At 39.5% G+C, this 15,068-nt stretch overlaps 1 protein-coding gene across 12 annotated transcripts in view; it reads left to right on the forward strand.

Annotated features, from left to right (window-relative positions):
* The window catches only part of igfn1.4 (immunoglobulin like and fibronectin type III domain containing 1, tandem duplicate 4), a 33,474-nt gene extending 18,678 nt beyond the window's left edge, over positions 1-14,796 (forward strand). For 2 of the 12 annotated variants that reach the window (XM_024383642.2, XM_024383646.2), the window contains 15 exons: positions 1,959-2,018; positions 4,178-4,237; positions 5,609-5,656; positions 7,184-7,249; positions 8,937-9,052; positions 9,238-9,379; positions 9,476-9,769; positions 9,891-10,190; positions 10,414-10,593; positions 10,883-11,011; positions 11,202-11,281; positions 12,753-12,945; positions 13,451-13,747; positions 13,997-14,317; positions 14,438-14,796. In XM_024383642.2, the coding sequence (XP_024239410.1) occupies positions 1,959-2,018; positions 4,178-4,237; positions 5,609-5,656; positions 7,184-7,249; positions 8,937-9,052; positions 9,238-9,379; positions 9,476-9,769; positions 9,891-10,190; positions 10,414-10,593; positions 10,883-11,011; positions 11,202-11,281; positions 12,753-12,945; positions 13,451-13,747; positions 13,997-14,317; positions 14,438-14,442 (2,291 nt within the window). In that variant the 3' untranslated portion in view covers positions 14,443-14,796. The remainder of the gene's footprint in view (positions 1-1,958; positions 2,019-4,177; positions 4,238-5,608; positions 5,657-7,183; positions 7,250-8,936; positions 9,053-9,237; positions 9,380-9,475; positions 9,770-9,890; positions 10,191-10,413; positions 10,594-10,882; positions 11,012-11,201; positions 11,282-12,752; positions 12,946-13,450; positions 13,748-13,996; positions 14,318-14,437) is intronic. The other 10 variants (XM_024383667.2, XM_024383685.2, XM_024383671.2 and 7 more) reach the window with 8 other exon arrangements.
* The last annotated feature ends 272 nt before the right edge of the window (positions 14,797-15,068 follow it).

Raw genomic sequence — 15,068 nt, forward strand, 5'->3', positions numbered from 1 at the left:
ACTGTGAATGATTCCATCAGCTCTAAAGTGCTAGTTTGAAAAAAAGTGGTATTTTAAGGAGGAAGGACCACAGCTTACTCGGATGAGAGGTTGAGAAACACTGCACTTGATTTTGGGTTTACCTTCATGATCAGCCAAGAATGTCCCATTGTTGAGGTCACGTCAATGTATTTGGTTTGTTGTATTACACCTTGATTCATAGTGTAATTCATTCAGTGTGGTTACTTGACTTTATAGTTTTGTTCTATGTGTTTACTAGTCTGTTTCTGCTGCTTGGTTCTCATCCTTTATGCCGCTATTGTGACTCCTAATCATCACAAGCATATCCAGGGATTGTAATGCAATGTGTAACACTCACATTAGATCGCAGAATGAACACAGACACTGTGCTTTCTAAAATGTGCTTTTTATTATGTGTTTTGTATCATATTGAATCATCTATGTCAGGGAAGGGCAACTTTGTTGTGTGTGGGGGCTACAAAAAGCGGAACTCATCACGAGGGGCCGCAGTGGCTCGTGGGTCTGCATACCCACCCACACACCTTGTGAGCTAAATGTTTTAGCGGCCCCTCGTGACAGCGAAGAGAAAGAAATCAGTTCTAAAGTTAATTTCCTGCAATTCTGAACATGTTGCCATATAGAGAGAAGTCAAATGTTTGTATTTTGTTATATGACAACTGACGATCAATGGGCCCCACCCTGTTCGGTAATTCGACCGTGCATGCTGCAAGTTCAGATAGTTGGCCCCTAAACTAATTTACCAATCTAAAATTGTTTCGCTGAGATGGGCAAATTGAGTGACTGCTGATGCACAACCAAATTTTCGAAATTCAACTTGTGTATTCTATTATTCTGACTCTCAATAGTAAATTGAGACCCCGACTGAGTTCCCCCAAAAATGTTAATATATATTTTTGTATTTATTATTATTGTTCTGTGGAAATACAAAAAGGGGGCCATGCGCCCCCGCGGGCCGACAGTTGCCCATCCCTGATCTGTGTATTTTACCCTTATACTTATAGTGTCATGCTTTTGTCAGTAGGCCCTGCTGTCACCCTCATGAAAACATTTAATGTTGTTAACACAAAAGACTGTATTTTCTGACACTTTATTCAACACATCTTAAGTGCAATTGACGACACGTCATTGGTCAATTTTAATGCACACATCAATAACATTTTGTCGAATCTAAATGTTATTCTAGTGGGTAATCATTGTTGATTTTAGTTAGTTAATATTATACATTATTCCTGTTGAAGGTAAGTATGTGCAACAATAATATAAATGAAACAATTAGAATCCATGCACTGGAGCAAAAGCTGAAGCTAAGGTGTAAGAGGCTTCCCAACCAGCTAAGGACACTGATCGCTAGTATAACAGATGACAAGAATAACCATTCCAGCTGACTGAATAAAGTCAGCTGGAGAAGGCTTTTTGACGTCCTTCAGACGGCTGTTATGATAAGATCTAAATCAACAGCAATAGTTTTTTTTTAGTGTTGGCCATCTTGATTTGTTAAAGTTGGATTACTGCTGGGCCACAGCACCCTAAGTTGAGCATATTAGATTTTTTATTCAAAGTGAATTTCAACGTAGAAGTTCTCACCATGACTAAAGCATAACTGTCTTAGAGATTATTATTATTATGAATATTATTGTGATACTTGGCTCATAGGTTGATGCTTTAAATGTGCAATAGGTAAGTTGTCTCTACAACAAAATCTTAAATTCTCTTTTCAGGATTTGCTATTATCCATGTACAATACATGGACATGCACGCTAGAGTAGTCGATTCTGTCTGAACTCTATCCTGATCATTACTATTTTCTCCTTCCAGGTCATGTTGTAGTTCATTGCTATTTAACCTGAAGTATCTACAGCATGAATGGATTGGAATATATAATTTAAAATGTGTTTCTGACAGTCATTGACTTGTTGTGATGTTGGTTAAAACTGTAGGAGCTACAAAACAGGGACCAGCAGTAAAAGGGTCTGACCATAAATCCGTGGATAATGAGGGTAAGATATTAAGAGGGATGTGTTTACCTCCGCATGGATACCATGTTAAATATGGAAGCCATTTGAGACATAATGGCTTTGACAGTCTGTGTGTTTTACTCATGATTGAGGATCTTGTTTGTCGACTCCATAGATACATAGACTCTAAACTTCACAGCACATCGAAACAACTGATACCTTATAGCGGTTTGTAGACTAGACCAGTGTCTCTCAACCTCCAACCTCTGGTCCACGGACTGCCATGTTGCTGACCGGTTCCTATGATGTTTCACTGTGAATGATTCCATCAGCTCTAAAGTGCTAGTTTGAAAAAAAGTGGTATTTTAAGGAGGAAGGACCACAGCTTACTGGGTTGAGAGGTTGAGAAACACTGCACTTGATTTTGGGTTTACCTTCATGATCAGCCAAGAATGTTCCATTGTTGAGGTCACGTCAATGTATTTGGTTTGTTGTATTACACCTTGATTCATAGTGTAATTCATTCAGTGTGGTTACTTGACTTTATAGTTTTGTTCTATGTGTTTACTAGTCTGTTTCTGCTGCTTGGTTCTCATCCTTTATGCCGCTATTGTGACTCCTAATCATCACAAGCATATCCAGGGATTGTAATGCAATGTGATAAACTCACATTACATTGCAGAATGAACACAGACACTGTGCTTTCTAAAATGTGCTTTCTATTACGTGTTTTGTATCATATTGCATCATCTATGTCAGGGAAGGGCAACTTTGTTGTGTGTGGGGGCTACAAAAAATGGAACTCATCATTAAGGGCCGCAGTGGCTCGTGGGTCTGCGTACCAACCCCTACCCACCTCTCTTCCCCCACACAGGTTGCGAGCAAAACGTTTTAGCTGCCCCTCGTGACAGCAAAGATTAAAAAAAACAGTTTTGAAGTTAATTTTCTGCAATTCTGAACATGTTGCCATAACGAGGAATCAAATGTTTGCATTTATTTATATGATAACTGATTATCAATGGGCCCCAGCCTGTTTGGTAATTTGACCGTGCTTGCTACAATTTTAGATAGGTGGCCACTAAACTAATTTACCAATCTAAAAAAAAAAAAATGCCTGACATGGGCAAATTGAGTGACTGCTGATGCACAACCAAATTTTCGAAATTCAACTTGTGTATTCTTTTATTCTGACTCTCAACAGTAAGTTGAGACCCCGACTGAGTTCCCCTGAAAATATATATTTTTGTATTTATTATTATTGGTCCATGGAAATACAAAAAGGGGGCCATGCGCCCCCGCGGGGCCGACAGTTGCCCATCCCTGATCTGTGTATTTTACGCTTATACTTTTAGTGTCATGCTTTCGTCAGTAGGCCCTGCTGTCGCCCTCATGAAAACATTTAAAGTTGTTTACACAAAATACTGTTTTTCTGACACTTTATTCACAACATCTTAAGTGCAATGGATGACACATCATTGGTAAATTTGAATGTTCTCATCTATAACAGTTTGTCAAATTTAAATGTTATTCTACTTGGTTATCTTTGCAGATTCTAGTTAGTTAATGTTTTTTTTTCCTGTTGAAGGTATGTATGTGCAACAATAATATAAATGAAACAATTAGAATCCATGCACTGGCGCTAAAGCTGAAGCTAAGGTCTAAGAGGCTTCCCAAACAGCTATGGACACTTATCGCTAGTATAACAGATGACAAGAATAAACATTCCAGCTGACTGAATAAAGTTAGCTGGAGAAGGCTTTTTGATGTCCTTCAGATGGCTGTTATGATAAGATCTAAATCAATAGTAATCTGTTTTTTTGAGTGTTGGCCATCTTGATTTGTTAAAGTTGGATTACTGATGGGCGACAGCACCCATAGTTGAGCATGACAGATTTTTTTTCAAAGTGAATTTCAACGTAAACGTTTGCTCACCATGACTGAAGCATAACTGTCATAGAGATTATTATTAATATTATTATTATACTTGGCTCATACGTTGATGTTTTAAATGTGCAATATGTAACTTGTCTCTACAACGCAATCTTTAATTGTCTTTTCAGTATTTGTTATTATCCAAGGTCATGTTGTAGTTCATTGATATTTACCCTGAAGTATCATATAGCATATTTGGCATGGAATATATAATTTAAAATGCATTTCTGAGAGTCATTGATTAGTTGTGATGGTGGTTAAAACTGTAGGAGCTCCAAAACAGGGACCAGCAGTAAAAGGGTCTGACCATAAATCTGTGGATAATGAGGGTAAGATATTATGAGGGATGTGTTTACCTCCGCATGGATACCATGTTAAATATGGAAGCCATTTGAGACATAATGGCTTTGACAGTCTGTGTGTTTTATTCATGGTTGAGGATCTTGTTTGTCCACTCTAAAGATACATGGTCTCTAAATTCACAGCACTTCAAAACAATTGATACCTTATAGCGGTTTGTAGACTAGACCAGTGTCTCTCAACCTCCAACCTCTGGTCCACGGACTGGCACGTTGCTGACCGGTTCCTAGGATGTTTCACTGTGAATGATTCCATCAGCTCTAAAGTGCTAGTTTGAAAAAAAGTGGTATTTTAAGGAGGAAGGACCACAGCTTACTGGGTTGAGAGGTTGAGAAACACTGCACTTGATTTTGGGTTTACCTTCATGATCAGCCAACAATGTCCCATTGTTGAGGTCACGTCAATGTATTTGGTTTGTTGTATTACACCTTGATTCATAGTGTAATTCATTCAGTGTGGTTGCTTGACTTTATAGTTTTGTTCTATGTGTTTACTAGTCTGTTTCTGCTGCTTGGTTCTCATCCTTTATGCCGTTATTGTGACTCCTAATCATCACAAGCATATCCAGGGATTGTAATGCAATGTGTAACACTCACAGTACATTGCAGAATGAACACAGACACTGCTTTCTAAAATGTGCTTTCGATTTACCAGTCAAAACTAATTTAGCTGACATGGGCTAATTGAGTGGCTACTGACACACAACAACATTTCAAAAATGCAACTTGAGTATTCTATTATTCTAACTCAACAGTAGATTGAGGCCTCGACTGAGTTACACCCCCCCATCTAAATTTTTTAAACATTTTTGGGGGTATTTATTCTTGTTGGTCCGTGGGCCATCAAAAAGGAGCTATGCGCCCCCAGGCCACCAGTTTCCCATCCCTAATCTATGTGTATTTTACACTTCTACTTTTAGTGTCATGCTTTTGACAGTAGGCCCTGCTGTCGACCTCGTGAAAACATTTAAAGTTGTAAACACAAAATACTGTATTTTCTGATACTTTATTCATCCTAAGTGCAATTGACACATCATTGGTCAATTGTAATACACTCATCTACGGTATAACAGTTTGTAAAATCTAAGTGGTATTCTAGTGGGTATTCTTAGTTAATCGTACTTAGTTAATATTACTGAATTTCCTGAACTCCTGATGAAGGTAAGTATGCAACAATAATATATACGAAACAATTGTAATCCTAATGCATATGGGGAAGAATGCTGTATTGTTTTCATGTTAGCTAAGTTTTAGACACAAATGTTTTGCTGAGTAAATGAAAGGATTTAAACATATCAGTTATAAAAGGAACGCCTATTAACTAGTTATAACCACCGGTAGGGGATTTCGATGGATCTGGAGAAGGTGATGGAGGTAGTGGTAACAGTGGTAAGAGATACTGAGAATTGCATTGACCCAATAACCTTAAGAGTTGTATTAGTGCTCAATTCACCTATCAATTTTTGTGATGTACTGCTTCATTACTTAACAATGTAATTTTACCAAAATCTAGAAATGAATAGCATTAACTCCATTTTTAGCATTAACTCCACCAGTTGGTCAAAATGTAAAATAACATAATCCTACATTTGAGTTGTTTTAACCCCATTTTATCTGATAGCTCAACCTGAGTGTCTACATACAGTGCATTTGGAAAGTACTTCGACCCCTTGACTTAATCCACATGTTACCTTACAGCGTAATTCTAAAGTGGATTAAATCGTTTTTTTCCCCCCTCGTCAATCTACACACAATATCCCATAATGACGAAGCAAAAAAAGATTAGACATTTTGGCAAATGTATATAAAAAAACTGAAATATCACATTTACATAAGTATTCAAACCTTATACTCAGTACTTTGTTGAAGCACCTTTGGCAGTTATTACAGCCTTGAGTCTTCTTGGGTATGACTCTACAAGCTTGGCACAACTGTATTTGGGAAGTTTCTCCCAATCTTCACTGCAGATCCTCTCAAGCTCTGTCAGGTTGGATGTGGAGCATCACTGCACAGCTATTTTCAGGCCTCTGCAGAGATTTTCCATTGGGTTAAAGTCCGGGCTTTGGCTGGAACACTCAAGGACATTCATGTGCCTTTTACTGAGGATTGGCTTCCATGTGCCCACTCTACCATAAAGGTGGAATGCAGTTGTCCTTCTGGAAGGTTCTCATATCTCCACAGAGGAACTCTGGAGTGCTGTCAGAGTGACCATCGGAATCTTGGTCACCTCCCTGACCAAGGAACTTCTCCCCCGATTGCTCAGTTTGGCATGGTGGCCAGCTCCAGTCTTGGTGGTTTCAAACTTCTTCCATTTAAGAATGATGGAGGCCACTGTGTTCTTGGGGACCTTCAATGCTGCAGAAATGTGTTGGTACCCTTCGTCAGATCTGTGTCTAGACACAATCCTGTCTCGGAGCTCTAAGGACAATTCCTTCGACCTCATGGCTTGGTTTTTGCTCTGACATGCACTGTCAACAGTGGGACCTTATATAGACAGATGTGTGCCTTTCCAAATCATGTCCAATCAATTGAATTTACCACGGGTGGACTCCAATCAAGTTGTAGAAACATCTCAAGGATGATCAATGGAAACAGGGTGGACCTGAGCTCAATTTTGTGTCTCATAGCAAAAGGTCTGAGTAGTTAGGTAAATAGGGTATTTCTGTTTTTTCCTTTTAATACATTTGAAAGCATTTCTGAAAAACAGTTTTCACTTTGTCGTTATGGGGTATGGTGTGTCGATTGATGAGGATTTTTTAAATCCATTTCAGAATATTTCTGTAACATAACATAATGTGGAGAAAGGGTCCTTGTCTGAATACATTACAAATGCACTCTTAGTATAACTGCATGTTAAAGTAGAGACTGAAATGAAATATTAGAAAATGAGAGTTGTCTGGTTGTAATCATCAATAGGACAGTCAAATAATGAAGGCCCAACGGCGCCCACTGTGCCTGGCCAGCCGGTCGGAGACCGTACTGGTAAGATTTTGCGAGATTCAATTGAATATTGAATGGATGCAATAACATATATGAATAACATTATGCTATTCATGTTAAATCCGCTGAATCTGATTATTCAGGAATTTTAGAGTGTTTCTAATAAGTGGTAAGTGAGATATGGAGAATTGAATGGTTGCAATAACATATATGAATAACATTAAGTTATTCATATGAAATCATTTGAATCTGAATTACTGAGGCATTTTAGAGTGTTTCTAAAAGCATATCTACATTCAATTAATATATTACTGGCTCGTCAAAATTATTGCATTGAACTTTTTTTGCATATGATCTCATTCTCTTTTGGATGTGAATATATGAACTGAAATTCTTGCAGTGGTGTTTTTATATACAACAAAGAAGAGTCTACCACAATAACCTGTATGCGAAAGCATACTTTAATCCTCAAACAACTTTGACTTTGAATTGCAGTCACCTTTTCTACTGTTCACCCCTCCCTGTCCTGGTGCAGTGTGTGTAGGCTTTAGTCCCATCCCAGCATTAACAGGTCCTTGATGACTAGTTGATAGGCTAGGTGTGCCCTACTTAGATGTGTGGTGGGATGTGCAATGACATTGTGACTTAGACGTTTCTCGGCCCCACAGTGTGTGCATTTTGTCCGTTTACGGATTGTTACTAAAAACCCTATGTGGCCCTAATGATAAATTGTTGATTACTAAGCCCATCCTAATCCAGATCACAGTAGCATGATATTTACCCATGATAATGATATTTAACTATGTCTATGATAATGATATTTACCCATGATAATGATATTTAACTATGTCTATGATAATGATATTTAACCATGATAATGATATTTAACCATGATAATGATATTTACCCATGATAATGACATTTAACTATGTCTATGATAATGATATTTAACCATGATAATGATATTTAACCATGATAATGATATTCAACCATGATAATGATATTTAACCATGATAATGATATTTAACTATGTCTATGATAATGATCATTAACCATGATAATGATATTTAACTATGTTTCCATTAAGCAAGTGGAAACAGGTAATTGGGAAATGTTTGTCCAGAGCCTTAAAATATGACTGTAGTCCAGACTAGTAGTCTGTAGAAATTGTGATTCAATCATCAATTTCAAAGGATATTTTCTTATTTTTGTAAGGTAAGTCTATATACTGTACAAGCATTAATATGCTGCTCATTGTGTTCTTAACACACAGACTGGATGAGTAAAAGCATTCATATGAGTAAAAGAACATTAGACACTGGGTGGTTTGAGCCCTGAATGCTAATTGGCTGACAGGAATGGTATATTAGTGCATATACCATGGGTATGACAAAACACATTTTTACTGCTCTAATTACGTTGGTAACCAGTTTATAATAGCAATAAGGCACCTCGGGGATTGTGATATATGGCCAATATACCACGGCTAAGGGCTGTGTCGGGGCACTATGCGTTGCATCCTGCATAAGAACAGCCCTTAGCCGTGGTACATGGCCATATACCACACCGCCTCTGACCCCATTGCTTCAATAGAAAACAGCTAACAACAGAACGGTATCTTTGCTTAAGTATTTTCTTCTCAGTAGATTACTCCATTATTCCACTAGTAATAGCTGTGAATTCAAACCAATGCATAAATGCTAATTGTTTTGTATATTGTGCTGTGTAGGATACAGCATTAAGAGTGGACTCTCGGATCTCTTTGCTCTCCGTGGCAAGAAAGGTGAACTGGTTTGTGAGATGAGCCATGAAGTTGATGGGGCCTGGTTCAAGGATGGAGAGAAGGTAATGGCTTTATGGCAGAAATAACTACCACAGTGTTCACGCAATTCAATTCCTTTGAATAGGTCGCCAAGTTGGTCCTGACACTGACCTGACCTGAAAAAAATTCGATAAGTAGACAAAACATTTCAATTGAGCTCTTTTTTTATCACAAAGAATTTTACCTTACTTTGTCTTTTCTTTTTCAGTTATCCAACACAGGTGGAATAGCCATAGTGAAAAACGGAACGAGACACACGCTGACCATTCATAAAAGTAGTGAAGACGACACTGGAGTCTATCACTTTGAAGCGGGAGGATTTAAATCAGAGGCAAAAGTCACTGTGGGAGGTATGGCTACACTTGACCTCTACCGCACATTTTAGTTTGGTGAACTATGGAGCATTAGCATTAAGCAGTCGTGTGTTTCTTTCTTTTACATCCTAGAATTACCTAGCGTTGATGCTGATGACCTCCATAGGTTTTCTAAGCCTGTGACAGTAAAAGTGGGCCAGAATGCATCCTGGAAGATGCCTTATACACCACAGGACAACTTGGAGGTGAAATGGTTTAAGGATGACAAAGAGTTGAAGGATGGTGGTGGGGTGAAGTTGGTGAAGGAGGTCAACCACAGCCGGCTGCTGTTCCGGGAGTGTCTGCGTTCCGACGCTGGGGAGATCAAGATTCAACTCAAAAACCCATTTGGCACTATAGAGGGCACATCTCGACTGATTGTCCTTGGTGAAAAAAGCAAATTGTTGTTGATTTTTCTCTCGGCTATGTGTGTGGTGAAAATTTTGCATCTAGAAATATTTCTGCAACACGGTTAAAGTCATACTGTACCACAATGTGTCCCCGACAGACAAGCCCGGCCCACCAGAAGGCCCGGTGGAAATCTTGGAGACCACCTCCACTGTGATTGAGCTGCAATGGGGCGCTCCTAAGGACGACGGTGGCTCCCCGGTGACTAACTACATCATTGAGCGCCAGCAGCTGGGACAGACCGTGTGGAAGAAGATGGGGGATGTCGCAGCTGACAAAACCACCTACAGGGACAGGAATGTGGTTCATGGGAAACTGTACATCTACAAGATCTATGCAGTGAACCCAGAGGGGACCAGTGATGCACTGCAGACTGAGGAAACAATGGCTGGCGTATTGAGTGAGTAGAATCTGAAGAGAAACACCCTCATGCCAAAATATTGGTCCACATGCCAAAACATTGGTCCACATGCCGAAACATTGGTCCATTCACTCTGAGTACCTGAGAGTGTAAAAAAGTGTGTTACTTGGGTGAGCCAATGGTGAGCCTCATTCCTCAATGGGACTCCATCTCTACCGTACTTGTTCATTGTTTTCATTGTTATCTCACCTCCATTTATTAGTATTTGCTGGGCGACCTGGAGCACCAAAAGTGGTCAGCGCGTCAAAGACCTGCATCAACCTTAAATGGGAGCCCCCGGAAGATGACGGAGGAATTAAGATTGATGGCTATCAACTGGAAAAACGCAAAAAGGACACAGCTCAGTGGATTGCTTTGAACCCAGTAACTGAGCCTATTGAAGGTCTGGATTACAGATTCTAAATTGTTGGTATTTTTTTTGATGGTGAAAATGTAACGCATCATGCCCATCAGGTTGGAATGGTCTGTGGGGAAATCACTAGCTGGCACAGTCACAAAGTCATAAAATCGGATTTTAAACCTAACCCTAATCTTAACCACACTTAACCCTAACCTTAAATTAAGAATGTAAATTAAATTGATGTCATTCAGAATACTTTGTTCTGGAAGCTGGATGAAATAAGGATACAGATGTTACCTTTTTAAATATGTTTTCTTGTCTACAACCATAGTGCTGGAGTACGCAGTGAAGGATGTTGTTGAGGGGGCGGAGTATGAGTTCAGGGTATCGGCCATCAACGTTTCTGGGGCAGGAGAGTTCAGTCTCCCCTCTGTGATGGTGACTGCAAAGAATCCCAACAGTAAGTCTCCTCAATGATCCATCTGTATGCAGTCTGTAGAAGTAAGAGATATCAACCAGCACTGAACTTAACATGTTGTTAGCCTCAGTCTGGAGGAAGAAAATCCACTGTCAGAACCAATGTATGGCCAGTGTGGAACACTTCCTAAGACGTTACTTGTCTCAAAGGATTGTGTTTGTTTGTTTTTCAGTGAGGCCTACATTCAAAGATCCAGAGGACTTCATGGTGATCAGGGCGGGAAACTCTGTGAGAATCAAAGTTCTCTATGAGGTAATCAGCAAAATCAAATCTAAGTTTATTGGTCGTGTACACAGATTTGCAGATGTTATCGCTTGTGTTTCTAGCTCCAACAGTGCAGTAATACCTAGAAGTAGGTATAAGGAGGAGTGGAAAAACATTGCCTTGTAATGGTCTGCTGCTGGCAGATTCAGCATTTGGAGTAAGCAGCATGAGTCCACGTCCACATTCTGCCTGGACCAATGGTCCAGGTGGTGTAATGGTGTGGAGAATGTTTTCCTGGCACACGTTAGGTTCTTTGATACCAATTAAGCGTTTCCATGCCTGAAGAATTCAGGATGTTCTAGCAATATAGTGGGGTCCGACCTGGTACTAGATGCTGCAGGCTGACGATGGTCGTCAGTTGAACGGTGTTTCCTCCGACACAATGGTGCAGCTGGCCTCCGGTGTTAAGCTGGCAGGTGGTTAGGCGGGTCATGTTTCAGAGGACGCATGACTCCACCTTCGCCTCTCCCGAGCCCGTTGGGGAATTGCAGCGATGAGACAAGATTGAAAATTGTGGACAAAAAGTGGGATAAAATAAACAAAAAAAATACAAATACAAATAAAAGGTGTGTACCGTCGTGGCCAAAAGTTGAGAATTACATAAATATTAATTTTCACAAAGTCTGCTGCCTCAGTTTGTATGATGGCAATTTGCATATACTCCACAAAAGGACCAGCTGACATCATGTCAGTGATTCTCTCGTTAACACAGGTTTGAGTGTTGACAAGGACAAGGCTGGAGATCACTCTGTCATGCTGATTGAGTTCGAATAACAGACTGGAAGATTCAAAAGGAGGGTGGTGCTTGGAATCATTGTTCTTCCTCTGTCATCCATGGTTACCTGCAAGAAAACACGTGCCGTCATCATTGTTTTGCACAAAAAGGGCTTCACAGGCAAGGATATTGCTGCCAGTAAGATTGCACCTAAATGAACCATTTATTGGATCATCAAGAACTTCAATGAGAGCGGTTCAATTGTTGTGAAGAAGGCTTCAGGGCGCCCAAGGAAGTCCAGCAAGCGCTAGGACCGTCTCCAGACCTTAATCCCATTGAGAACTTGTGGCCAATCCTCAAGAGGTGGGTGGACAAACAAAAACCCACAAATTCTGACAAACTTCAAGCATTGATTATGCAAGAATGGGCTGCCATCATGTGGCCCAGAAGTGATCAGGTCTTGAAAAAAAAGGGTCAACACTGCAAATATTGAATATTTGCATCAACTTCATGTAATTGTCAATAAAAGCCTTTGACACTTATGAAATGCTTGTAATTATACTTCAGTATTCCATAGTAACATCTGACACAAATATCTAAAAACAGTGAGGCAACAGACTTTGTGAAAATTAATATTTGTGTCATTCTCAAAACTTTTGGCCACGACTGTACAACAGCAAAAGATATAGCAAATCCAACCAACAGTTGTTTTCGCAAATCTAATGCTTTTGAAATTGTCTTTAGGCTGAGCCTCCACCAGAGATCACTTGGATGAAGGACAATGAGCCTGTATCCAGTTTTATACAGATCATCAACACAGAGGGCTGTTCCCAGCTTGTGATCCCCTCAACAAAACGCTCGGATTCAGGAAACTACACCATTGTGGCTAAGAATAAAGTTGGAGAGGCCAGCTTTGACATTGAGGTCCTAGTCACAGGTAATTCCAAATTCCCTTTTGTTATTATTTTTTTACAGGCAGAATAAGATATCCTCGTGTGACCTGTTTAGATTTTCCTGCAAAACTTTATATGAACTCTGAAATCTTATACTGTTGTGGTCTTCTACTGTTGTGGTCGTATACTGTTGAAGTCTTGAACTGTTGAGGTCTTCTACCGTTGAAGTCTTATGCTCTTGTGGTCTTATGCTCTTGTGGTCTTATGCTCTTGTGGTCTTCCACTGTTGTGGTCTTATGCTCTTGTGGTCTTCCACTGTTGTGGTCTTCTACTGTTGTGGTCTTCCACTGTTGTGGTCTTATACTCTTGTGGTCTTCTCACAGGGACAAATTCTAAGTAATGTTGCATTTATTATATCAATCTGAGATTGAAAAATAAAAATAAATTACAAGAGCACATTTTCAGATATGATTCAGTCTAGAGAGTCATATACGGCAAAACCTCTGTTAGCCTATGTAACTGATATTTTCTTCTCTTTTGTGGTGCTAGATGAACCAAAGCCTCCCGGTGCAGTGGAGCTGGAGCAGATTGTCCATGGCAAAGTTATTGTGTCTTGGGAGGCCTCTCCAGACCAGGAGCTGGACAACAGGCTGTATTACATGGTGGCCGAGCACGACTCCAGCACACGCATGTGGCACACTGTGGCAGACCGCATCTTTGACAATTCATACACAGCCAATAACATTATGCCTGGAAGGGAGTACCACTTCAAAATCTATGCCAAGAACGACATGGGCATGTCAGACCCCTCCATGTCACCCACCTGGGGCATCAACAGCAACAGAAGTGAGTTCAGCAGTCAGTTTGGGTTTCGGTTAAAGTCTCTTTTAACCAAGTTTAATCAGAGAATGGATTAGCATTGTTGGAAACAAGTGGCCATTACTGGAATCCATAAACATAATTTGACATTCATCTCTTGACATGACTGAGGTGAAATGGAACTGCATCAGGTCACTTAAGCTCCTATATAATGTTTTCCAAATCCACAATTATGCTTTGCTCTTTAAATTTCCTTTGTTATTTCTTTATATCTAGTTCCTATAAACATAAACACGCCAGTGGAAGTCAGCTTTGAGAAACCACCATCTGTCCTGGTCCCTCTGAAGTTGCACTCACCACCAAAAGGATTCCAGATGTACATGACCTGCGCCGTCAGGGGATGCCCCACACCCAGCGTCACGTGGCACCTGAACAACGTCTGCATCAATGGTGACAGCAACTACTACATCACCAACTCGTACGGCGTGTGCTCCATGTACATCCTTAGGGTCAGGCCCAAGGACTCCGGAGAATACAAAGTTGTGGCAGTTAACTCCTTTGGCAAGGCAGAATGCTCCACTAAACTTGTTGTTAAAGGTAAGCCTCTGAAAATACTTATTTCCATTATAGAAGTGATGTCTGTGTTGATTTGGATCCTTTTTTGTGATTATTTCCTGAATCATTTTCTTAATTTTCTCTTTGTTTTTTTCTTCACAGACTAAAATCACATTGATGAATTATCTTGGAGGTTTTCTTCTGCTCTCCTTGATTCTATGTAGAAACATATTTTTATTTGAATATGTTAGAGTTTTGGTACATGTATGCTGCATACATGATTAGGTGTTGTGTATTACTCATTAGTTATGTTTACTAGCCATCTTATCTTCAGTTGTGAGACAGACTTAACTAATTCGGTCAATACAGTAAATGGAACAAAAAACTAAATGTTAGCTATCTCAAATGATAAGGAAACTCAATTGAAGTATTAAGTCATTATCAAAAATAGCAATGTTTTTATTTCTTTGAGAAAATCAGAAATGTACTTTGGAAAACGACAATAAATACAGCAATTGACATTCTTGTCTGATTACTTTTCCTTCATAAATAACATCTCTTTGGTCTAATGGACGTAGGATCTTAATTTGATCACCCTGTTGCAGGAAATGTAAAACTTGTATTGTATTGGTTTAAAAAGGCTTCTGAAGTTGGTAATTTCCACTTTGAAATTTCAGACTTGACTTTCCCTTAAATGTATCAACCCCTACAAAAACGTAATTAACATTTCCTGTTGTAGAAAACTGGCTCAAATTAGGATCCTACATCTGTAGTTATTTAATTGATAGGCCTA

The sequence above is a fragment of the Oncorhynchus tshawytscha genome, linkage group LG02, assembly GCF_018296145.1.
Source record: "Oncorhynchus tshawytscha isolate Ot180627B linkage group LG02, Otsh_v2.0, whole genome shotgun sequence".
In the NCBI taxonomy this organism is placed as follows: Eukaryota; Metazoa; Chordata; class Actinopteri; order Salmoniformes; family Salmonidae; genus Oncorhynchus; species Oncorhynchus tshawytscha.